We start from the raw sequence: 24,167 nt of genomic DNA on the forward strand, positions 1-24,167 counted from the left end.
TCATGCTCATAGCACCCGCCTCGCCTCAACTTACAACTAATTTCAAACACCAGGCTCCTAATTAGTTGAGCATTCCAAATCTGGCGAATCGCGCCAAAACCAAGAGTGGAACAGGGGCTCTTGGGGATCTTCGTTTGGGTCAGGGATGCGTAGGTACTGACTGCAATAAAACATTGCATGCCTGACCCAACTAGCATGACAGCTTCCTTTCTAACACCAGTCAATGATTCCCAAGTCTATAAAATCATTATGGAAAACGGGTATAGCCATAGAAGCCAGTCGATGTAATGATGAGTTTGTCTTTTTCCCATCTTCACTCGGCTCGATCTTGAACATTGGTGCTGGTTCCAAGGGAGCATCGAGGTATCGGTGTACGTGGCGCTGAACAATGCCAGAGAATGATGCTCCTAAACTCCGGGTGCTGGTTGTTTATATGGTTGCAAGGGAGTATGTAAATTTGGTTCCCTTTGTGTTCGACATTCGCCTACTCATTATCTGTCGACCGTCGTCCGCCGCCGGGGGTGCGTCCCCCGAGCTCCAGTTCCTCGACGTTGGTGCCGCCGACCTTTTGGTATCCTTTGTTGCGCAGCTTCCGCCGCTTCACACATCTTACGCAGCAAACACAGCAGACGATCGAGAAGATGATGGCCGCGATGACCTCGACGACCACCTCTATCCAATGGATACCGAGCCACGCCCAGAGCCAGTCGTCGCCGGCGCCCCAGGTGCCACCGTGTCCACCATGGTTAAAGAACACCCACGGGTCCGCGCCGGAGCGGCCGTCCATCAGTATGCGATGTAGCTTCTTCCACTCGTTACCCTCGAAGCCAGGGAGGGTGCCGTCGTCGCGAAGGAGCGAGTGGTACTTTTCCCAGATGGCCGTCAGGTACCACTGACCGCTGTTGTACATGACGATAGCATACGGCAATATCCAGTTCCAGTGGTAGGGAATGAGGTTGTCCGTCATCATGACGAGCCAGGGGTGATCCTTTTGGCCGCCGATGATGTTGTTACTCAGGGCGCCGAGGCCGCCGTCCGTCGTCCACACAGGGAAGTAGCGGAGCGCTTCGAGACTTTCTTCGCAGCCCTATACGCGTCGTAAATCTTGTTAGCAATTGTTTCCTTGTTTCCAGCATCCTCTTGTGCCAACTTACGTTATCGAGATCGACATAGATCCCTCCGTAGTAACGGATAAGGAAGTATCGCATGACGTCGACTCGTTGGATCGGGTATTTATAGCTATCGTAGGTCGGGAGGAACCAGTTGAAGTTGTCTTCGATGAAGACTCGCGAGTTCTCGGTATACCACATCTAAACGGCCCCCAAAACAGCTGTCAGCAATCTCCCGCTTTGTCCGGATTCTCAACAGCGCGGCCTTCTGCTCCCTCTCGCCGGGGGATTGGTGCGGAAACGTACCTTGAACTCCCAGCCCGGGTTCTTGTCTATGCAGGTCTGTCGCATGCGTTGCCAATCTTCGGGCATATCATGGTTGCCGGGCTCCTTCCAGTTGTGGAAGATCTGGTGGACCATCTTGGGAAAGGCCGGGCGCGGGTCGTCGGTGCCATTGTGCATCTGCAGCACCTGCTGCTGGGTGATTTCAATGCCGGCATGGGGACCGAGTTTGCCAAACAGCTGGGCGAAGGCGAGCAAACGGATGATGATGTAGAGAGCCAGACTCGTGAGCGCCACCCCGACGAAGACAGGGAGAAGTCGCCTCGAGCGCAATTGCGCTAGGGGAAACATGGCTTGAGATGTTTGGGCTGTGGCGGGGGTGTGTTTTCCCTCCTGTGTTGCGACCTGCGTCACAATTCACGCTGGCGACATCCAAAACGGGCTCTCTCTGCCTCGGTGGAAAAACAACAATTATTATTTACAGGTACAAAGCAAGGGAAAGCCAAGAAGCAGTGGCACAGCAGCGAAATGAACGACAGAGGTTTGCTAAGGAGCTCGTGCTTACGCCGTTCGTACACGTAGAAACGCGAGAAGGAATACCCAAAGGCAACTAGCCTGTAGCGGCAGCTGTCCAGTGTCGTTACGGCGTGTTCGACCAAAGATTAGCAGGAACCCTCCTGCTAACACCAATCCAGTCAGCCGCAATGGGGCAACTGATTGGCACGCTTGGCTTGGTCCCTTTTTTGGCCTTCGACCACGCAAGTCGTTCCGCCCAGCCCAGAGTCGCTCAGCATGTTGTGCAACTTCCACTGTAATACGTCTTTTACCGAGTCTTCGATCAACCGCCATGCCGTGACGATACTTGCGCGTACACACGGACTGGGCACTAGGTGCGACTGACAACGGCATTCTCCAAAAGGGCCACAGAGTTAGGCATCCATGATCCCGATAAAGCGGAAACCCACTGAAGACTGCCCCACACAGCCACTGTTGATCAATAAAAGGAGATGAGATGATAACGTCAAACTTTTAGTGCAGACATGTCAACTCCAGGCCTCTATTATTCAAAACTCGTTTAAGATGACATGAGAAAATTAGGCGACACTGCTTGGCGCCGTTACCTTTTCCGTAAATCTAATCGCCGCCTCCTTGTGGAGCACTTTGGAAATATTCCCTTTACAAGTTTTCAGGGTTCCCAGGTTTTTGATTTGATAGTTTGAGCCAACTTGTCTGGCAACAACATTCACTATTGTTATTCTCAAGATATACATTGACGAGGCGATAACAATCGAGCATTCATTTCATCGTCTTCCTCAAACGACGACGGGGTCCGAAGGAAGAGGCTGCTCAAACATGCCCCGCGGCCGGGGCTCGTCGAGTTGCGTGTCTGACAACCGCGCCGCCTCGGATCCCCGCTTCAACATCTCCTTCTGGTATCCACCAAGGATCGTCTTGATGGATGCGACGTCATTCTTGTCCTCGATGGCCGCCAACGCCCGCGCGAGGTTGAGCGCGTCCTGCATTGCGTGGCAGCCGCCCTCTCCGCGAAAGGGGGTCATGGCATCTGCGGAGAGCCAAAATAAATCCCGTCAGCACACACGTGAATTCCAGGAATAATAGCAGGGTGCCTGACTTACGTGCAGCATCGCCAAGTAGCGTAACGCGACCCGCCGGCAGCGCGTCCTCGTCGAGGATCAGCGTGTAGATCGTGATGGGCCTGGTCAGCATGCCTTCGGGCGTGGTCTCGTCGATGGTGCGGCGGAACTTGGGCGGCAGCGCGGCCGTGATGCGCTTGGTAAAGGCGAGGAGATCCTCCCCGGACGACGTGCGCGTCCAGAAGCTGTCCGGGTCGTTGCCGGCCACGTCGGGGTCCGTCCACAGCAGCGAGAAGTAGTACTCGCCGGACTTGCCGTCGGGGCTGACCTTGTTGACCCCCACGAAGAGGTGATATTTCTTGCCGTCATCCTGCTGCGCGTTGGGGAAGTCGACCAGGAAAGACGAATGCCCCATCTCCAGCTGCTCGGCGAAGAGGTCGCCGGATAAGGTACACTCGCCGCTGACCGTCGCCGTCTTATGGCGCACCAGCTTGTCCTGGCCCTTGAGGAGATACTTCCGGGCTAAGACACATTCAGACCATGCTAACTGAATTGAAGGGATCGGGGGGCGTTTTGTAGAATAACAAAAAGGGGGGGAACGTACTGGGACTTTGGACGCCTTCGGCACCGACGAGGATATCACCGCCGGCTTTCGAGCCGTCCTTGAAATGAACAGTGACGCCGTTCTCGTTCTCCTCAATACGCGCAGCCTGCTTATTGAATTGCACGTTGATATTCGTGGCCAACCAGTCTCGAAGACGGGTGCGGTTGGCCCGAACCCAGCGCCCTGAGCCGTCGTCCCGGAAGCCAAGCTTCTCGCCATCCACAGAGTCGTAGAAGGCGATCTCTGGCATGGTCTTCAGGGGGTTCAAGTGGTTGACCTCGGCAAAGTCGGGCATGTCGTCTGGCATGGACGCGTGGAAGTCTTCCAGCATACTAGCCGTCATCCTTGTGTCAGTGCAAATGCAGGAACTAGCGGGTTACGTCGCACGTACGTGTGAAGGCCGACAGCCCAGCCTTGGGGCTGGTGTTGATCGTGGACTTTCTCGAACACCTCGAACGAGACTCCCTTCTTGCGCAGGGATTGGGCAAGCGTGAGACCCCCGAGGCCAGCGCCTAGGATCAACACATGCGGTGCTTTGGCTCCAGTCATCGTCATGTTGCAACCGAATTGATTGAAGTTGTATATCGAGATGGCCTTTTGAAATGCTGTACTAGTTGGGTATCGTGCTTGTAGTCAGTGTGGTTCAAGCTCTAATCATCTTTGCGAATCTCCCGTACTTATAACAGGTAGTCATTTACCTTTGGGGTTCTGCTATACCGCCACGCACTGGTAGATCAGATTACCCGGTCTACGATTCGATCCAGGCGGCATAATTTGGCAACGCACAATCGGGACGCGGTATCCAGAACTCGGCGTCCCGCGCTTTCGGCAAAATGCGAAACTGCGAATACTCCGCGGTGGAGCAAGCAGACCACGGGGAAGTGGTGGCGGCTGGGCGCCGCATAGACTTATCCGGGACACCGACTAGCGAACCTTGCTTCCACCGCATTGCTGTGCCACCGGGCGGCGGGCCCAGCGTTGTTCGATGGCCCCCGAGCTGCATGGACAATACCCAGCATCGAGGGACGATGATTCATCGATTTGTCCAGGCAAGCCACCTTCACTAAAACCACCATCTATCGTTTCCTTCATCTTCCCAAAGCGGCTATATCCAAGATCGCGATACTCTCTTCTTCCCCTATTCATCCTCCCCTGAGGGCAAGCTGCCCAAGAGTCACCATCGCTTCGCGGTCTGCTATTTGCGATAGGTCCGTAGCCATAATCGGCGGAGCGAAAAGGACGAAGGCCGGATAATTCGCTTGGCATAGGGTCACAATGTAGCGTAATACCCAGCTATTGGGTGTCGTTTTCATCGTACAACCATCGCAGTCAAAACAGTCGCCAAGCCGTACACGTTTGCTTGTTGTCCTTCCAGTGGTTACGTCATGTTGCATTGCCTGTTATAAACCCACAACGGGCACTAGCCCGCCTGCCCATGCATTAAGGTTGGGTAGCGTAGCGTCGGCAACTTCGTGAATAGCTTCCTCCGACAATGCTTTGTCGTCATCGATCTTGTTTTATCTTGTTCAATGGACAAATGTCTACCTTCGACTTCGATGCTAGACAAGTATTGTGATATTTTTTTCCTCTTTCTTTTTCGGTTCCATGTGTAGCTAGCAACAAGATATCCTAGGATGGGGAGCATTTCCGTGGTAGATTGGAAAGCTGCAACTTCGCCGGCTGGCTAGAGATGGACTACAAGACGACGATGTAACGCCTATGTAGGAGGCGAGGGGAATGGCCTGGATGTTGCTGGAGAGACCTGAAAGAGCGCCACGCCGGTATTTCAAATATTGTTATATGGCTAGATACTAGCAAATTTGTCCTGTGAAATGCTCGCTCCACCCAACAACGTTGGCCCAAAGATGAACCTACTCGCAGATAATAATTTCCGATCGTGGGATCTCCTAATCCCAGAATCTTATATGTCTACTCCGCGACTCGCTGCTTGCTCCACGAAGATGAGGCTGAAGTGTTTATAGCAACTCGTTGTCCCTCAATGAGACCAGGGGCACTTGCCTGACCATGTTCTCGATGTTCAGGCCTCCGAGCTCCTTCTTCTATGGCATCCCTGTGGACCCTGATGACCATTTTTATCGTTGACGACGGGCTCAGGGGCGTATTGGTGCATTGTAAGACGTAATAACTTCAGCGGCAGCTGCCCATGCTCGTCCCTAGGGATACGGCGGAGTTCTGAGCAGCGGCACGTCTTGAGCAGCAGAGGTACTGATGATTATTAATATCAAATAGCAACATCAAGTGATAAATGCGTGCGCAATGGTCAAGGAGGGGATAGAGAGAACCACTTAGCAAGGACCTGCACTCGTTCGTCCAAAGTCTAAGAGGCCTTGTAACAAAGACAACTTCGTCCCCGGCTTGGTTACCACCTAAAAACCCGGCGAGGTTCTGTGACGATTCTAGATGATCGAGCAAAACACGTTACTCTGTCGGTGACTAATCGCCTTGTCAACGAGGCCATGGGCATTGCCTTATGGACGGCTTGCGCTCAGGGAATGAACATGCTTGATCTGAAAGACCAAAGACCAAGGCCATAATGCCAATGTTGGGATTGATTTATCGTCACGTCCAACGCACCAGGTGTATCACGCAGTCTAGATTTTCCCAGAGAGCCCAGAGAGGATAATTTCAACAAAGACACATCAGAGAGCTGACAGTTGGTTGTCTATTGAAGGAGGTATAAGAACCAAGCTTCGGATGCAGCATTGGCAGGTTTGACGATATGCGCTAAAGATATGCTTAATCAGCGCGGATTCCCTAGGGGCGGCCCATCCCTGGGCCCCGAGAGACAACTGCTGCTGCTGCAGAGCCTCAAGTTGCCGGGGACATGTATATATGTATCTGTACGTGCCACAACAAGGCGACATACGGGAAGAAAGGATTGGTGGCCGCGTCTTCCCGTCCGGAAAAACAAGGGACGGCATTCCGGCGGAATTATCAGCTGCAACTCTGCCGAGTGACGTTGTCACTCTATTTGAAGTTCTGGAAGCTTGGTTCACGTAATACCCCGGCGGTCCATCTTTTGGCGTGTCGCAGCTTGGGCGCTGATCATTTGTCAATCGTGGCCCAGGATGAGGATTGCTATTCTCGTCTCAAGCCAAGGCGCAAGAATAGATTGGCCGTGTGGCCGTGAGTGGCCAAGGGAAAGATAAGCCCATTATCGAGCCCGAATGGAGCCATTCCGCGGCAGGGCGACAGGCTTTGCGACGGTGTTTCATGTGACACTGGCAAACCAGCAGAAGCGTTCGTCGGCGCAAGGTGGGGTCCGCGACCGTCTCATCTGTTTCAGCTTCCGGCGTGTGGCATGTGGAGATTCATCCGACCAGATGGTCCCTGCTTGTCATGTCACAGTCACAGCAGCAGTGGGAAGGACGTAGGTGGCTTGTCCCCTAATAATACGACCTCTCCTTGTTGACTTTTCGCCAGGGACGTGCTTCTGACTTGTTTTTCCATTTGTTGTTATTATTACTTTCATTTCAATCCTTTCAATTCTTGATGGCCTGGCGTCGACTTTGTACGAGTAGCAGATTCTAAGCTGCAATTAACCAATCGGACGAAAACGGAAACGAGGAGGAAAAGTTCGCCAAGACGCCAGCCGTCCGTCATGTTCTTTTCGAAATCATTGCTGTTCGCGTCGGCAATTGGCGTGGTTACGCAAGTCGTAGGGGAACCAGCAACCGAGACGGATTTGATCGTGACTTACGGTCAGGTCGCAATCAAGGATGGCGCCGAGGTAGCTGAAGATGGTATGACGTCCTGCTTGCGGTCCCTAACCGGACAATGCGCAATTGAATCGAACCGAATTGGCTAACGCGAATTGCAGCCGTCGCGTCGCAACCGAGTCTCGCGACATCGCCCAGACTACTGGGATCGAGTTACGCCGTCATCATGGTCGACCTGGACATCCCCGTGGACACAAACCCGCACACTCTGCTCCACTGGATGCAGACGGACTTGACCGCGGCCACCGCGGCCACCACGGTGCCAAAGAATGACGGCCTCGCAGCTTCTGCCTTCCTGCTTGAAAACATCAACAACACCCCAGCGCTCGCGGACTACGTCAGCCCAGCGCCACCCGCCAAGAACCCGCTGAGCCACCGCTACTTGCAGCTCCTCGTAGACACGAGCGACCTCAACACGGAGGGCCTCCAGGCTCTTAGGACCGCCGCATCAGAGCGCATGGGATTCGACTTTGCCGCAACACTCGCCGCCGCGGGTCTCTCCGACAGCCACGTGATCGCGCGCCACTCGTTCAACGTGACCAACCCCGGGCCCGTACAGTCTGGTGAGCTCAAACGAGCGGTGCCGGAGACGCGCAGAATGGTGGCGCGGGCCCCGGAACACTGGGATGCGGAGCGGAAAGTGCGGAGGCAACAGCAGCAACAGGCCGGCAAGGGTGGCGAAGACAAGCAGCTCCCGAACATGTCGGCGAAAACGAACTCGACGGTGTCTGTAGGCGTCTTCGAGCGGAACGGCACTATCATCGTGGGCGTGTTCACGGGGAACAAGTCGGTCGGATCGAACGGCACGGCTCCGGGTTCCGGCCAAACTGTCCCTGTGGTCGGGGGTGCCCCACTGACATCGCCTTCGACTGCAGGCTGGACGACGGGAGTGGTCTGCGGTCTGCTAGGGATGATGTTCTCGTTATGAGATTAGAAGACTTACTTAATCAATGTACAATACCAATAGCGAATACCATAGCCGTTTGAGGCCCATCTTGTTCGGTCGCGCTGGGAGCAGATGGGCCGAGATTTACCCAAGCTGCAAAGCCCCCTGCTTTTGGGTGGTAGTGATGGCGTTGATGCTCAACGCCTCGGCGGTTGCCTTCTGAAGTGTCATGTCCCACCAGTGCAGAAACACCACCTTGGGCAAGCAGCACCGCAAATTCGCGAAGAACGCCCAAGTCAAGTAGCAAAGTGAAGTAGCGGGATTCCGCCTTTTTACCCGGCACTCCTCTTTCGCTGAATGACGAATGCCAGCCCTGTGGCGTGCATACACACACATCCACGAAGAACCTAAAGCGTTAGTGTCCGCAGCCTCAATCGAAGCGACCGAATCTGGCGGAGCGGTAGGGATTTAGGTACTGAGATCGACGATTATTACCGACCCGTGAGTGTTGCAGTATATGTGCATACAGCCTGGAAGTAGGTGCAAGAAAGCGCTTGTCTACCTCGTATGGCTATTGCCGAATCAGGTTGACGGTCCCCAGCCAGGTCACCATGTAAGGTTATCACGTCTTCATGCGAAAACGAACGGGAAACCCGGAGCCAAGCAGACAGACGTGTTCGTTGCCAATTTCATGTGATCTGCCCATTCGCTAAATGCCCCCCTTCAAAGCAGTTTGGTGTGGTTTCTCCTCCTGGGACGTCGACAACCCTAAAAGGCAATTAACCTCTCGCCTAAAGAACTGTGCTGCATTACAACGCTTGCCGCGCATGCCAAGGTCCAAGGTCGACCAACAAAAGGGACGCCTCTCCCCTGTAACCCACACCTGGCAGATCACGAATGGGGATGGGTGGAGTTTGGTCGTTATGAGATGCGTGTAGGGATGTCTCCCATTGGCCTAGCGGACGCCGACATAGTCTAGGTGCGCTGCCTTTGTGTAACGGCACTACTCGCGCTTTTCTTAGTGGATTGATGCTTGTGTAACCATCTTCGCGCGCCGCCGCCCCCTCTAGGCAGGCACCACCTTCCCCTCTCGTGTTGTGGAACCGTCCACCAAAATTAGGATCTGACAGGCAGACCAGCTGCCAGCTTTGCCCAAAGAATCACAAGCAACGGGCGGCATTAGCAAAGTCCCATTAGAGTGGTGGCTTGCCTTGCCGTTTCCCGTGCTTACTCGTTCCGTGTTTAATAACTGGATTCATGTACTCTTCTTGCTGCGGCTTGCATTTGGAGGACGCAGATAAGCCAGTTGCCCTGCTCCCTCGTCAAAGATGGCGAGAGTTGACAGGGCACAAAACCTCTCTCGCAAAGTGCCTGCAGGTTGCGTCAGTATGCGTGTAGAAGCAAACAATGGAATCTTGTTAGCAAGATTTCCGGTGATAGATCAAGGACTGTACATCACTCGCTGATGGACGTCGATGGCCGCCGTTGGGCTCGGGTTGATAAAATTGCGTGGTCGGACATTTGATAAGTAACGTCTGACAAATGCAGAAGGCTTACCGGGGCAACCTTGGGTCCGATTGTATTCCGTAGTATGTATTTTGTTATGCACGTATTGAGTACTTGTTGTACATACTTGCATTTGCATACCTTCTCCACAGCATAGGCAAGGGCTGTGTGCCATGTCCAGCCACGTGCCAACCGTTACACAGAGGAAAGCTTCCAGATCCAAAAGGAAATACTCTGCGACTGTGAAAGAATCCTTGCCGCCGACCTGTGTGCGTCTGTTGCATTATCGCCTATATCCGTGCCCGTACGAGCTGCGGCACCACCCACCACCCACCACCCTGTGTTAGTCAGGAAACAGGATACGTACATACTTGGGGGCCAAAGGCAGGCAACCTCCCCTGTCCGTCTAGGACTCCGTCTTACTGTCCGTCTCTCCTTCCGCCGGGGGAAGACAGACTCCGTCATAGCCAGCCATCAATGGCCATCCATATGTATGTATGCATGTATGCATATGGGATCCATCACCGCGGCACAGCAAATACACTGCATGTCCTAGTGAAATTGTGGTTAAAGCGCGAAATATGGAATGCAACCCAGGCATGTATCTGCCCTTTTTGCCGGTGGAGTGCGTCATGCTGGCCCACATGACCATCGTCGTCGGTGATTGGCCTGTTCGATTGATGGCATGGGGAAACAAACCATCCGCCAAAAAGAAGGGGCCCAGCCTATGTACTTGAACCAGTATTCTGTAGGGCTGAAGGGTGGCAATAAGATGAGCCTGTGGTTTTGTTCGAGCCATGTAAGTCATTAGGTACCTAGGGGCTATGTTAACCATTGCATTATTGCATATGCTTGTGGTCAGTGTATCACTACCGGCACTACGAATAGTTGCATAGGCTTATTTTGATTCCATTATCATTTGCTATATAGGGGTATCTAATACGAATATTGGGTCAGTGTCGTTAATGGTAGAGCATCCGGCTGGACAAAATCCATGCTTATCGCCGGGTCCATGGTGCTATATGTTGTATCGAGGGGCTCGGTATGGCTCCAATTGCGTGTTGGGAATTTGGGATGTAAGGGACAAGGCAGACGATTCAAGATGCTGTCGGTTTGTGCAAGCGTCAGATAGCGTGGATTGTTTGTGTGATAGTCCCTGAAAAGGCCTAGTCACGGGTTAGCCAGTGAATTATCCACGGGATCTCAGCAATGCAAAAACTTACTGGCCATATGTCTAGGAAGATACCAACTCTTCCCAGCATCTTCCAAAAATAGGAGCAGCGTGGATTCAAGCTGACTGAGGCTGCTTGATACAACAGACGCATCGGGGTCTGACCGCTGAGAGAGGTTGAGTATCATGAGAGCAGTGAAGGGTGCTATTGTCACGATTGGGTTGAATCGGGCGGTGGGCTGTTGGCTCCAGTGACTGACCAACAGTGCAATCTCGCGGCAAGTCTCGTGTAGCGTCTTCCAGTCGCTCATCCATTCGTCGCCACCAACCGCAAGCCCAGCCGGTAGATCGGCCCCCATTCGCGCTGCGTGGTATAACAACACGTTGAGAAGTCTCTGGCTGTACTCGGCGTCTGTCTCTGTCTGCGAGGCGTTTCGCGTTAGGTAGAGATAGCGGGAAGGGAATGAAAGTTTCAGGGATGCAAGGTCGTTCTTTAGCCTAGCTGTCCGCAGCATGAGGCGCTCAGGGCCCTTTTCAGTCCTTAGACGCACGAGAGTACCGGTGTCACGAACCACTGCTGCCATGACCACGTTGATATTGAAGCCCGACGTGCCTCCTTGCGTAAACACCTCTTGTGTAGTCCTCCAGATATTGCTCAAGTCTTCCGCCAAAAATAATTTTGGAAGGGCGTGGAAGCAGAATTCGACATCCGAGTCGTCCCAGGGTCTCCTCACGAGCGCAGTATTAATGCTCTCGATATCAACGTTGGTACAAGCTCCAGACGCAGCGTTGACATAACTGTCAAGTGTGAAGACGCACCACCACGCGTAGCGCCAGTCTTCTACTTCGTGCTCTGTGGCTATCCGAGAGTCGTAGGCGGAGCAGAGATGTGGGTTTTCAATCTGATTCAAACCCAAAGCATGTGCTTTTCTTGTGAGTCTGCTGACTCTCATCCAGGATGTTGTCCCGGGAAACTGGTTGAATTCGTAGAATGCCATGAGACACTCTAGCCTATAACGGCACAAACTACCACGAGCTAGGTTGAGGTCCTCGTCGGAGGTTGTCGAAGCAAGTAGAGCAGCCAGGCACATGTCGACGTTTTGCGAAGGCCAACTTGAGACTGGTACTGAGATTCTGGCCGTGACAGCGACCATGGCTACAACGAGCTCGTTACTGATGAAACCAGCGCTGTATTGCTCCATGAACCTGTCTCTGTTGAACAACGGAAAAGTCGGGTTTATCTCATCGAAATATGAGACCAGTCTGCCAGTAGATTGTTAAAACTTGAACACGAATGTGATAAAATGGAATCCATCTCGGGTAGTCGACTTACAGACTACGCTCTTCAAATGTGTCTAGCGTGTACCCTGGAAATCGATTGTGGTCCATGGATAGTGCCACGCCGAAAGGCGAGGAAGCATTACTGAAATCGGCAGCGTTGAATGCCACCATGGAATCACGGGAGCCGCCATTGGTGACAGGGTGGAGTTGCGGCGAAGGAAGTTGTGTCGTTGACGATGGAATAACTATCAAGCCAACACGGTCAGAGTAGGCAACCGGTTGTGGACATGAAAGTGCACGCGTACCTGTGATGCTGATGCCCTCGGAAGGGGGTGTCAGGGTCTTATTTCGCCTGGCGCCGCGTGGCGGCCCGGGCTTCTTCCTCTCGGTGGAATAGACGCATGAGAAGCCCCCTTCAGAGCAGCGGGAACATTGAGGCCGCTGGAGGTCGCCTGAAGTAGTGACGATGGGTTAGTATAACGATCCGAGGGAAAAAGCAATATGAGTTAGGAGTTGGAGGTGAGACAAACATTTGACCTTCTTGCTGTTTTCGAGTAAGACGATAGCCAAGTCAGTGCGGGTTCACTCAATAGTCGTTCCGACCGGACTGGGGTTGATTGGCGGGATGGATCTTACCGAATGCACCGATCGCATACGCGGCCGTTCAGCATGGTGTCGTTGTTGGTCTTCCGGCTATGGAGCTTTGTGATGGACGGCATCATCAATGTGTGTGGCCACTCCCAGGTGACTTGCTTCTGTGATTGAAAGAACAGAGAGACTGGCGATGGGTATGGCCGTTGACTTGACTCAGAGGCAAGGTCTCGGGACGTTGTGGTGTATTTCAATGCGGCAGGAGTCTGGCCAGAGTTTTTGGGGCTGGACCATGCGCATACATATGTAAGCAAGCAGGAGACGGGTACTTCAGGTCAAGTAGACAGGACATGACATGGCACGGGAGCCGAAGCGGAGATTGGACAAGAGATACCAGGGATGCTAAAGGTTAGGATCGATATCGTCGTGGGAGAGCCCAGCCAGGATGATTAAGGGACAACGTGAGACGACAGGATTTGGGTTCAAGAGATGATGGTGCAGCGCAATCCACATCCTTCCATTCACCAGCAGCTTGCACTGGCAAAAAGCGAGCACCCAGCACCCCAAACCCCTGCCCTGCTGGCTAGCGGTGGTGGTGCCTCCCAACCCCTGTACAAAAGCACGCTGCTCCATCCCATGAGCCATGAGAACTGGACCCTTGTTCGCTGAAGTTGCGACCTCATCCGGCCCTGGCCCCCGGTCCCTGCCCCCAAAGCCAAGCCCCGCCTTATGCAATCGAAAAGAGGACGTGGAAACTCGAACACTCGTCGCTGTATGTATGTAGACAAGTAGCTGTTCATGAGCCCCTCTCGTGCAAATGGCGGGATGAAAATAACTGGGCCCAGCGATTTGGGGGGATCTTCACTGCCACTGATGCTGCAGCATCCCGGTCAATACAGCACTCACTCCCTTCTTTCAAGACTTGGCCGCGATTGGCATCTGCCAGATCGAAGCTTTGCGTTCCGGCCTTTCGCCAGACGGCCACAACGGAAGCCTCTCGACTCACACGCCCATATATCTAAGCCCTACGCAGGCTCGTAGGCTCTCGTGTTCAAGGCTTAGATCGACAGGGCGGGGGCTCCCTCCATCCACAATGGTGCCCATCTGCAATTCCCCATCAATAAGTGGTAGCGATCACGCACTGTTGTCTTGTCCATGTAACCATGAGTGTACCCGTGTGTCCGTGCCTCATCAGTCATCAATCGGAGAATGCCTCGATTCCGGAGTAAGTCGCCTTGTGGCGATCCGGAGGAACTATGTCTTGGCGCCTTCGTTTTGCTTGCTTTTGTACCCCATATTACCAGCGTTCGGATTCGCTCGGAGGAATCAGAGCCCGAATAAAGCTATGCCGGGTCTTGCTAGGGGCGTAGAGGCGTCTGGTTGATTGCCTATTTGGTATTAGTAATATCAGACAGGTCGTAGCACAAAGGACTATAGCACGGTTTTAAGGTTTCACGAACGACTACATAGACAAGCGACCCGCGCTTATTATGGCCCTCGCGGTAAGTCCCTCGCGGTAGAAAGCACTGGCCTAGATGATGCTGCGCCAGCTAGTACGCTCGATGTATTTTCGTGCCGTCTCAAGCTTCTCCGGCACGGCATAAACATCAAACTGTCTTGCTCAACGAACGGATGACGTTGTCGACGAGATAGCAGGAACTGAGGTGGTATAGGAATCGGACTTCAGGACCATTCTCTAACACCGAGTGCGAGCCGCACCGAAACAGGTCACCTCGCTGCGTTTCCTAGCCAATCACAAACCTGCAAAGAAGTAATACCCTGCCAAGCTTTTCGCACAAAATGTCAAGCAGACAAGAATAGCTACTTATCCTGACAGGGATTGATAGCGTGGCCAGGGTACCATTCTTTAGGACCAACAAACACATTTTGTGCTGCGAGAAGACTTGCCTGCTTGCAACCCTCCTTCAACCCCTGCGCCAGTCCTACACCACCCATTGTTTGTCTATTTGTCGCGGCACAGGTGGGTTACAATTTCGAAGCTCGGTCTTGACGCAGCACGGCGCTTCTGTTGCGTAGCCGATACTTGGCGCGTCCATAGCCACGTGTGCACGCCAGTCAACCCCGGTTGCTGATGACGTTTCGAATTTGCCGAAGGAATTAGGTAGGCCCAAGGACGCGGGGGTTGACGTGTGGTTGGTGGGCTCACCTTCGCATGCCTCGTAGAGGTGCATGAGACATGAGACCTGTAACCAGCCCGGCGAGCACGAGCAGATGTCGGCCAAAGCTAAACACCAGGGGGTTTCGTTGACGTCAAGCAGAGAACTCCCGATGAACGGTCATAGTTCTATGGCTATTGCAATGACTGGGACTCTATGAGAGCGTGGCAGTGATGCGCCCTAGCCCCAAAAGTCCAATAGGTAGGCACTCGTTCAGACTCTCTACCTCCCGTATGACTTGTTTGGCGCGAGCTTGAGAGCCCCCCGCGTGGGACGGAGTTCAACCCTTAGGACTGTAGGCTGGTAGGTGCTGCTCATAACAAAGTGGTTACCGACTTGCTAAGCTCCACGGCACTAGAGATGCAACGGCCATATCATCCAATTTGAGAAACGGTAGGGCTGGTTTGCGGTATGTTGGCGGCGTGGTACCATAGCCCATAGACTCCCCCCGGGTCTCACGATCCTTTCGCCGGCCATCTTTTGTACATAAGGACAACGCAGGCTAATCAACGGTGGCGGTCCACTAAAAAGGACGTAAATGCATATGCAATTGCATTGTTAGTATGTATACATCAACAGGGACAGGGGACAGGGGACCAGGGGGCGGCTACCACCTCGAGTACGGCATGCAATTGGCAATTGACAAGAAAGAAGCCAAGCGACAGGCGAGCGGGCAAATGATGGTACGTGTATGTGCAGTGAGCAGGTCATTTCTGCCTTAAACAAGAGGGCTTGGTGGCTCCCTCTCCACCTGTCTTCTCCACGGCATTGGTAGCCCACCTTTTTCGCTTTGTTTTCGGTGGGCATTCGGCCGCCAATGTACAGGCCCTAGAGGCCCTGGCCAGCTTCATTCTGATTCGCTCGCTCGCCAAATCCGCCCAAAGCCACCTAGGGCGCACCTCTTTATCTGCATATCACCTGTCTCGCCCATTCCTACTTCGGTTCTTGGCTGCATTAATCAGCTTCTTCTCCAACCCTGAGATCTGAAACGACTGCCATGTAGCCCGGTACAACATCGCAGCCTGCGTGTGACTTGTGTGATGGCGATGGCAGTGGTGGTGTGGTAACCACTGGACCCGATGCAATGGGCGCAGTTTGCAGCATCGTATTGTGCTGCCATCGTCGCGCTTTCCAGAATAGGACGAAAGATCTGCCAAGGCGGTTGGTTCCCAGACGGCGTCCGCCGATGCAGTCTTCTCCTCGCCCTACGATCGGCGCATCAAATGCGACGTATAATTTCAGATGAATCACGGCACCAAGCCGCGAGCGCGGAATTCCATCATCCTCTTACGGCCAAGGTTAACGTGTGGCCTTGCAAGCTATGCCCTTCCCGGCGCACCGGTCATAGTCAATTACAACGACGCCCGCCACATCGCAACCAACGGAGCTGGGCTTCTCTCACTTGCTCGCACACATAGAGCCTAGGGGTTCGCGAATTGTTGCCTAAGTCCAGCTTCTTCAAAGCTAAACAAAGCATAGGCGCACCCCCTTTATTATGTGACACACATGCAACCACCAAAAGCGCTGTGCCGTACGGCCACTGCTCTTTTCTCCAATTCGATTCGGAGCCAAGTCATTGCAGCAGAAATGAAAGGCTTACAGCAATCGGATTACGCGCCCGAAGTATTACCACGCATGAGGAGGGAGGTCGAATCGCATTGCTGAACGGAACCCTCGGGTTGGCACAGATAGAACTTAAAGGCTGTGTGTGGCTTCCACAGTGCCCAAACTCTTGCTTTGCTTGGCATCGCCTTCGGTTGGGCTGACTTGGCATCAGGTGAAGAGTTCTAGAAATTCGCTCAGGTCACGGAAGGGCGGCGCAGAAGGTCAACGAAGGAACCCCGTCGCCCAGGATTCTAAACTGGCCTTCGCCCCTGCTGGTTCTATAACGAGGGCCATCCACCGAGTAGAGAGCAGAGGCGCACCACCAGTATTGAGTATGATATCATTCAACATTCCGGTCTTTTATTTCTTTCCTCTTAAACATTGGTCTTCGAGAACGCTGTTAAAATCTACTCGTTGCATTTCCTTCTTCGCCTGCTTTGACCACTCTGGATGGGGAGGTGGATGAACCCTTGATCATACCAAGCAAGCGGACATAAAGAAAAGTTCAATCTGCAACAGAAGTTTGCATTAGGGATTTCGCTTAAACCAATCTTACAAAAAAGCCTGCCGGAGAGTGGTCTAGGTGCGTGGGAGGGAGTATGGGCCTCGGATAGTATTCAACCGGTCAGCACTTTTTCTTGACATAAGGTATTGACGCACTTAGCTAAATTCTGCAAGGTACGTAGCCTAGATGGTTTGATGCGATGTTTTGCCTTGAGACGATTATCTCCGGGGTAAAGTGCTTGTTGCCATTCATGCGTTGCTACTAAGTTCACAGGACCGGCAGTGATCGAAGTTAGCCAAATGACCAAACGATTAGTTGCATTTTAGCCACGTACTTACCAACGGGGATCCCGTTACGGCATTCGTCCCTGATCCATTGAAGGATCAACCTTCTAATTAGATGCTGTGTGGGAGTCCATGATCCGATGAGCCACCGAGAAGAGACCCTTCCAGATGCGTTCTTCTTAGTTTTCTACCCCAACTCGCTATCCATCCAAATGCCCCAATCTATATTTTTAGTATCATAAATGGTTCTACACCCTGGCCAAGCCTTATAAAGGCTGACTTGGAAAAACACTAAGAGTTGTGCCGGGTGGTTGTGGTTCAGGGGCAGAGTTCCTCCGGAGATGTGGGCCGCGGGCGCCTCTGGCCCCCCTTTAACCTGCCCTGCCTTCTTCCTCATACGGCATCTTGACGTAGTAGACGGCGGGTGGCGGCGAGTGGGCATAGGCGCTGCTCTCATTTCGAGCGCGGTTATCGGTATGGTTCCACGAGCCAGTTTCTACCCCTGTTTTCCAGGTGTGCGTGATTCTTCAATGTTTGTAACGTCGCTTCCACGCCACGTCAATCCAGCGATAAAAGGTTGGTATACTCTACTGACACGCGAAATTATGCAGGCTAACAGGAAAGAGCACTTTGGTGATGAAAGCGATGTTTTGGGAGAATGTAACTTTGAGGAAGCTGAAGCGGACACTCAAAACCACCGGCCTTTAGTATAAGAAAATGCCCGGAATATACCACAGAAACATCATATAGATATAAGTCTGACTATATAGAGCAACAAAGTCCCAGTCGTCATTACCATTCATTTGATATACGACACGCTTCTTTGATGTTTTGGATGTTTCCTTCACCAAACAACAGAAATGCATAAAAACGTGCGTCCAGTTGCTCCGAGTCTCGGCGGTTGGGTTATCTAGTACGGAGTAGCTCTCAATACTATCCATGACGTGCATAGACCAGCAATTCATACGTCTCTCCCCACGACCTGCCCCATGCGTAACTGAAGGGATGCAATATCACGCCATGTCTACCACACTACTGCAGCCTACACATGAGATCCCACTCTCTGCGCCACCAAGGCAGAGGAGATAACTTTAGTGAAATACTGTCGAATCTAAAAATATTAGCTACACGCCTTGCAAGTCTGTCTTATATGGACCGCTGTGGTTTGCTAACTACTAAGCCTTTGCCGATCTCCTACCAACTGAGGCTCAAGGGGCGAGATATTCACCTCTACGCCATGATCTAGCGTTGTGGAGTAGCAAAAGGTATTGCAAGACGGGGATTATGAGCATGATTCCCGGAAGTCATAAGAGGTGATATGCGAATACGTTTCCATAAGATGACATGATCAAATTTACATCTGCTTAGTACACCTACTCATGATGACAGAGGTATATATTCGTTCTTGACTGAGCTATATACCGTAATGCCTTTTTATAGTTAGCTTGTTACGAAAAGGTCTGGACATGAGCACATCATGCTATTCTAGTACTGTCAAACATTTGGTCAAGATCACTTAAAGGGTTCTCACACGATAGGGCTTTACACTTGGCAGCTTTGATTCTGTGGATTATGCTGTTTGATGGTCACCTGGGAACCCTTGTTTATACTGACCGCGAAACATAGCCTCTCAGGTATCCAAACCATTAGCCATGTGTTTGGACCAATTGCTACCGTAGTCGAGCCTTGGTATCTTCCAGCAACCGGCCGACTTCGAGAACACATCACAGCAGAGACTGAAGCAAGCATATATGGATGACCGCTATCCGTAAATCAGACCAAAGCTGTAGGAGGGGGCGGAGAGAAGAGAGAGAATAATTGGAGCGGGCAAAGGGATATGCAACGAGCAGCACTAGATCTTGACGTTTCAACCTAAAGTTTACCTTCTTCGTGGCTCACTTGACAGTCCCCTCCCTTTAGTGGATGCCATAATCTACACACGATGTAATATCTGTCATGACAATCTAGTCACCTACCTTTTGGAGATGGGCGATGGAGGATTTGATTACTGGGCTGGCAGCACAATTGACGCAGATGTTGGCGGTGCGGTGTATGTGACAAGTCGAAAACATTAGTCACATTTAGGGTTGGGTACGAATGAGCAACACGCGTAATGGCGGAGGAACTGCTTCACAAACCACGGTGAAATGGATAAAACGTCCATGAAGATGGAGTTGTTAACTGTCTACTTTCCTGGCGCGCGACATACTGTTCATGTGCAGGGCATCATAACTGGTAAAAAAGACTCGAATAGCTAAAAGCACCGAGAGTACCCTGCTATGTCTCGACCTTGCCACATCTCAAGCCATAAGTAACGCCAATTCTTGCGAGCCCGGATGGGGGACTTCACGCATGCTCTGCGACAGCACAAGTCTACGAAGGGTATATATACGAAATGCTCGAAAAGGATGCGGGAAAGCGAGGCAACAATAAGGAAAGAACGTCCAAGGGACCAAAGAGAAGTTGAGCCGTAATCAGCTCGCAATCATTAGCCTAGAAGCCTCCTTGTCCAAAAGAACCGACCTCAGTAAGGAGGCAGGGGAAGAAGACAACGGAAGACGGCAATGGGACATGTCAAACTGAGAGTTCCTATCTCCGTGGAGTGGCTGCGATGGGGTTAGTATTTATTCCAAGTCAACAGTGTCACGACGACCGAAGGGAAGTAAGCAAAACTAACCATTGACCATCTGTCTCTGCTTGTTGAGCCAGCTCTTAGGAGCGTCACCTCGTCGTTGCAAGACGACATGGTTGCTCTGCAGACGACTGGTCAAGTCATACCACGCCGTGGCGATCATGGCGTTCTCACGCTGGAGGTTCTTGATGACCAGCTCTTGCTGTGTCTGGAGAAGTGGGGAGTTAGTATCACAGATTGAACACATGGATGCGTGGCACTGAAGCTGATGTGACCTCACACAGTTGCGCGAGCGGACAGATAGGAGACGGCAATTGGTATCGATTAGAATCCATCGCGGGAAGAAACCAGCCAACCCACGAGGGCCGCAACGTTCGTGAAACGAAACGCTGGCTAAAGCCCGGAAAATGTAGAAAAGAAGCAAGTGGACATACCTTCTGAGCACCATCTGTTGTGCCAGCTCTAAGATCCTTGACGGTCTTCTCAAGGTCATGGCGGTGCTGCTCCGATTGATCCAGTTGCTATTTGAAACACCACATATCAGTAACCCGGGCCGAATCATGCACTATCACCGACGAAAAAGCGTTAAGGGAGCCCTCATCCAAGAGACTTTCTTAACCAGCCCGAGGCCCAGCCACTTGACATGGGCCTATCTTGTGCAGAATTTAGTTGATCATCGGAGGTTCCAGGAGACAAAGCAGAAATCATGCGCTTCGGCAAGAAGGAAGTTGACTTTGGAACCGCAAACTCCGGCGATGCAAGGCGACTTGGAGGTCGAGAACCCGACAATCTGAGTGATGGACTTTTGGAAACACCAAATGAACTGTCCACATCGAAGATGCAAGTACGATAACTCTCCTCAGTGACCTCCTGGGCCTTGCCTTTGAACACTCCCAGAAGACTGAAGATTGATCGATGTTTGACCTTGAAACTGACGACCTCGCCATCTTCTTCGGTATCCGACGAATCTTCCGAAGGTTGGGAGTAACAACGATTTGAAGAAGCAGAACTTACCTCGCTCAACTTCTTGTACCTAGTCCGCAACTTCTCCATCTTCTCGGTCGTCTTGGCGACGTCCGGGTTGACGGCTTGGCCATCGATAGCCTTCTGAAGCTCATTGTTGGCAGTTTCAGCCTCCTTGCGGAGCTGCTCCTTGTCGATCAGGGCGACGATGAGCTGCTCTTGCTTGGAATCATAATCTCCCTTGAGGATATCATACTTCCGGCGAAGACCGTCGAGCTCGGCCCGTAGCGATACAGCCAGCATGTTGTCGGTTTCCTTGAGTTCAGAAAGGACGTCTTGGCCTTCCTTGGAAAGCGCGTTAACTTGGTCATCAATGTCAGTTACATCATCACCGTCTCGCTTCAGGTATTCCAAATAGATAATCTTACTGTCGCCTCGAGCTTCGACCAACTCTCGCTCCTTGTCCTTGAGCTCAGCTTGCATAGATTCTAGCTGGCGACCAAGGTGCTTGGAGCGGTTCTCTTCGGCGAGAAACTTGCTTGCGCAAGTTGGAATATGCTTCGTTCCTGATGAAGTCGGTGGTCAGTATATTGAGTTCGCTGTTCACGTCGAGGGCTCCTTGTAGAGCGGTGACCAACCCTTCGCCATCCATGTTGTTGATCAATGCGTTGAGAGATTCTTGGCCAATGGTGTGCTTCTCGAAGAGCTCGTTGTACTTCTCCTGCAGAGCCTTGCGGTGCTCGAGCTCGGCTTCGATCTGCTGCAGTAGTTGACCCTTCTCGGTCTCGGTGCCGATACTGGCCTTGAGCATGACGTTCTCGGCTTGAAGACGAGATACCTCAAGATCCTTCAAAGACACATCACTGGCGACGTTACCGTTCAGCTCATCCTCCAGTGATTGGGCTTGGGGGCGAGCGGCGTAGGGTGTCTCGGGTGCCGCAGACGGGTCGAGTAGCATGACCTTCTCTTGTAAGTCCATCACCATCTCCTCGTCATGCTTGGCCTTCATCTCTAAATTCTCGGCGTGTCTCTGGAGCTGTTGAATCTGCATGGTGAAAGCGGCCCTTTGGTCCCGGAATTCGCTTTCCTGGACCTCGTACTGGCTCATCTTCATGGCGTACTTGTCGTTCTCGGACTTCAGCTGAGTAAAGTGCCTCTGCACAGCGATCATCTTCTCCTGTTCTTTGTAAATATCGGCACGCTCGCCGCGCAGTTTCTGGACCTCATTCTCCAGAGGACGCAACGTCTCAAGCTTCTGCTTGAGATGTTCTGCTGTGTTAGCCTTCCTGTTGAGATCTTCGTTGATTTTTTTCAGGTCCTCGTTCTCGCCAAACAGCGGAGCCAGTCGTTTGTTCTCGTTCTCCAACCGTTTGGACAGCTGCTCAAATGCCTCCTTCTGCATGCGGAGTTCCTCCATCTGTATTTCGAGGCTGTCGATGAGCCTGATCTTTTCATCCCGCTCCTTCTTAAAGCGCGCAAGCAGCTCCGAGTTGGACGCGCCCGAGTCAAGTTCCCTTTGCAGGTCATCTCTCTCCTGGACAGTATCGGCATGGATCTCCTTGAGCTCGTTATAGCTGTCTTGAAGGTGGTCGTGCTTGGTCTTGAGGTCAGCCGCGAGTCTCGTGTATCTGTCATTATCACGGCGGAGGCGGGCCATCTCAGCTTCCAACTCATAGTCAGTCTCGGCGGGAGCAGCAGTGGTCGGGGCTGTCACACTGGACGGAGCAGCACTCGAAGCGTCGTGACTGGTCTCAGATGCCATTGCACCCTGCTGAATTCTAGCTTGGGACTCTTGCATGATAGCCATCAACTGCAGCATGCCGGCGGGGTCAAGGGATGCCTGCATGTCTGTGAGAACATCCCGTGACAGTTGGCTGTCTGTGGTGTTCACACTGGCAACCAGGAAGACCGAAAGGAGCTGGAACATGCCCTCCGGCTCAGGCTGTTTGACAAGCGACTGGAAGTTGATATCCTTGACCAAAACCTCGACATCTTGGCAGTGTCTCCTTATGAAATCACGCAGGGCGATATGTACGATATGTAGGTTGCGCCGCCGGCCCTCGACGGGACGGCCACCAGAAGAAGCGGCTATGGAGAGGTTTTCTTCGAGCTCGGTAGGGTCGTAGCTGGAATCGAAAAGGGAGAGGAGGTCGGAGAAGACTGCACCGTCGTAGAAGTCTTCGATTTGCTTCGGGCCTGGCTTCTGCTTGCCGTCGGCCAGCATCTTGGTAGTCTGCGTCGCGACATGGTTAGCTTGCGATGACTGGGTTATCTAGGCATACGGGAAAGGCTGTTACTGACCCAGTCCAGCAGGACATCCTGGCGCTCTTTGGTAAATTTGCTTCGCGGCATCTTGTATGGTGGCTCCGGCTCGCGGTATGTCACCAAGTTCTCATCCGTCTATATAAGGTGTTTGAAAGGGGGATTGAAAGGCAGTCGCAGCTCTGGCGGCCAAGTCGTGTCGTCTAGCGGATAAGGACAAGGGTAGTTCGTGTTCGTGTGGGGAACGGGCCGACGGTAGTTGCTGTAGCTGCGCGCGCTGCACCTCGAAATAAAATAAAGAGCGACTGAATTGAATGAATGTCTGATGAGTGTCTAAATAAACGTGTCCAACAAGCAATTGTCGCCTTCGACCAGCGACTGGGGGAGGGGTTATCAAGGGGAGAAATAACGAGTCGTCAACAAAGGCAGCCGAAGGATCACCAAGGATGACGAGGTTTCATTCTCCGGCGGGTCTTTAAAGGAGAAGATCAATGCGATTTTGGGTGGGCTAGGTGTTTCGGGCGACAAAGCGCATTGTGTGGTTTTGCCTAAACAGCCACGACACGAGGAGGACCAGATGCCAGAGTTCAGGGTCGAGATTTGACAGCTCTAGCCTGGGCTAGTTGTTCTCTTTTGAGTTCAGGTGGGTGGAAAGCAACAATGGTGGTTGGGAACAGAGGCGAGTCAAGAGTCGAAAGCCAAGGGGACCGAAGAACCCCTTGCATCTTGCTTGCCTCGTCGGGGAAATAACGTAGGTGTGTTGCAGCCGGATGTCGTCGTCGCTCCCGAAATGTGATTATTGCAACAGCACAATGCCAGAAAGGGTCTTATCTATCAACCCGAAACCTCACGCTAGCCTCTTTTCCAGGCGTTGCAGCAGTGCTGCAGCACGCTTCCAGCCAAGGGTAGGAGGGGTAACAGGGCGTCTGAACAGGGGACTAGGTGCTGGAGGGGCTCGTGCAAACGCTAAGCCT

The 24,167-nt window shown here is 52.5% G+C and overlaps 5 protein-coding genes across 5 annotated transcripts; 1 reads left to right on the forward strand and 4 right to left on the reverse strand.

Moving 5' to 3' along the window:
- Positions 1 to 484: 484 nt before the first annotated feature.
- PG998_009269 (uncharacterized protein) lies at positions 485 to 1,742 on the reverse strand (the record flags this gene model as incomplete). Its single annotated transcript, XM_066876085.1, has 3 exons — positions 485 to 1,087; positions 1,155 to 1,310; positions 1,416 to 1,742. 3 exons carry the CDS (start codon positions 1,740 to 1,742, stop codon positions 485 to 487), a joined length of 1,086 nt encoding a protein of 361 aa, XP_066728241.1.
- A 962-nt stretch (positions 1,743 to 2,704) lies between these two features.
- On the reverse strand, positions 2,705 to 4,139 carry PG998_009270 (uncharacterized protein; the record flags this gene model as incomplete). Its single annotated transcript, XM_066876086.1, has 4 exons — positions 2,705 to 2,955; positions 3,029 to 3,529; positions 3,591 to 3,934; positions 3,982 to 4,139. The coding sequence occupies 4 exons, from the start codon at positions 4,137 to 4,139 to the stop codon at positions 2,705 to 2,707; spliced, it is 1,254 nt and encodes a 417-aa protein (XP_066728242.1).
- Positions 4,140 to 7,212: 3,073 nt separating this feature from the next.
- Positions 7,213 to 8,258, forward strand: PG998_009271 (uncharacterized protein; the record flags this gene model as incomplete). The annotated part of the gene is made up of 2 exons (XM_066876087.1): positions 7,213 to 7,354; positions 7,432 to 8,258. The coding sequence occupies 2 exons, from the start codon at positions 7,213 to 7,215 to the stop codon at positions 8,256 to 8,258; spliced, it is 969 nt and encodes a 322-aa protein (XP_066728243.1).
- A 2,400-nt stretch (positions 8,259 to 10,658) lies between these two features.
- Positions 10,659 to 12,845, reverse strand: PG998_009272 (uncharacterized protein; the record flags this gene model as incomplete). Its single annotated transcript, XM_066876088.1, has 5 exons — positions 10,659 to 10,888; positions 10,946 to 12,156; positions 12,227 to 12,419; positions 12,480 to 12,615; positions 12,831 to 12,845. 5 exons carry the CDS (start codon positions 12,843 to 12,845, stop codon positions 10,659 to 10,661), a joined length of 1,785 nt encoding a protein of 594 aa, XP_066728244.1.
- A 7,163-nt stretch (positions 12,846 to 20,008) lies between these two features.
- Positions 20,009 to 23,283, reverse strand: PG998_009273 (HOOK protein; the record flags this gene model as incomplete). The annotated part of the gene is made up of 5 exons (XM_066876089.1): positions 20,009 to 20,176; positions 20,403 to 20,489; positions 20,983 to 21,465; positions 21,539 to 23,164; positions 23,233 to 23,283. 5 exons carry the CDS (start codon positions 23,281 to 23,283, stop codon positions 20,009 to 20,011), a joined length of 2,415 nt encoding a protein of 804 aa, XP_066728245.1.
- Between the last annotated feature and the right edge of the window lie 884 nt (positions 23,284 to 24,167).

This window comes from Apiospora kogelbergensis (genome assembly GCF_038363985.1).
Source record: "Apiospora kogelbergensis strain CBS 113332 chromosome Unknown utg000006l_segment0_segment0, whole genome shotgun sequence".
Classification (NCBI taxonomy): domain Eukaryota; kingdom Fungi; phylum Ascomycota; class Sordariomycetes; order Amphisphaeriales; family Apiosporaceae; genus Apiospora; species Apiospora kogelbergensis.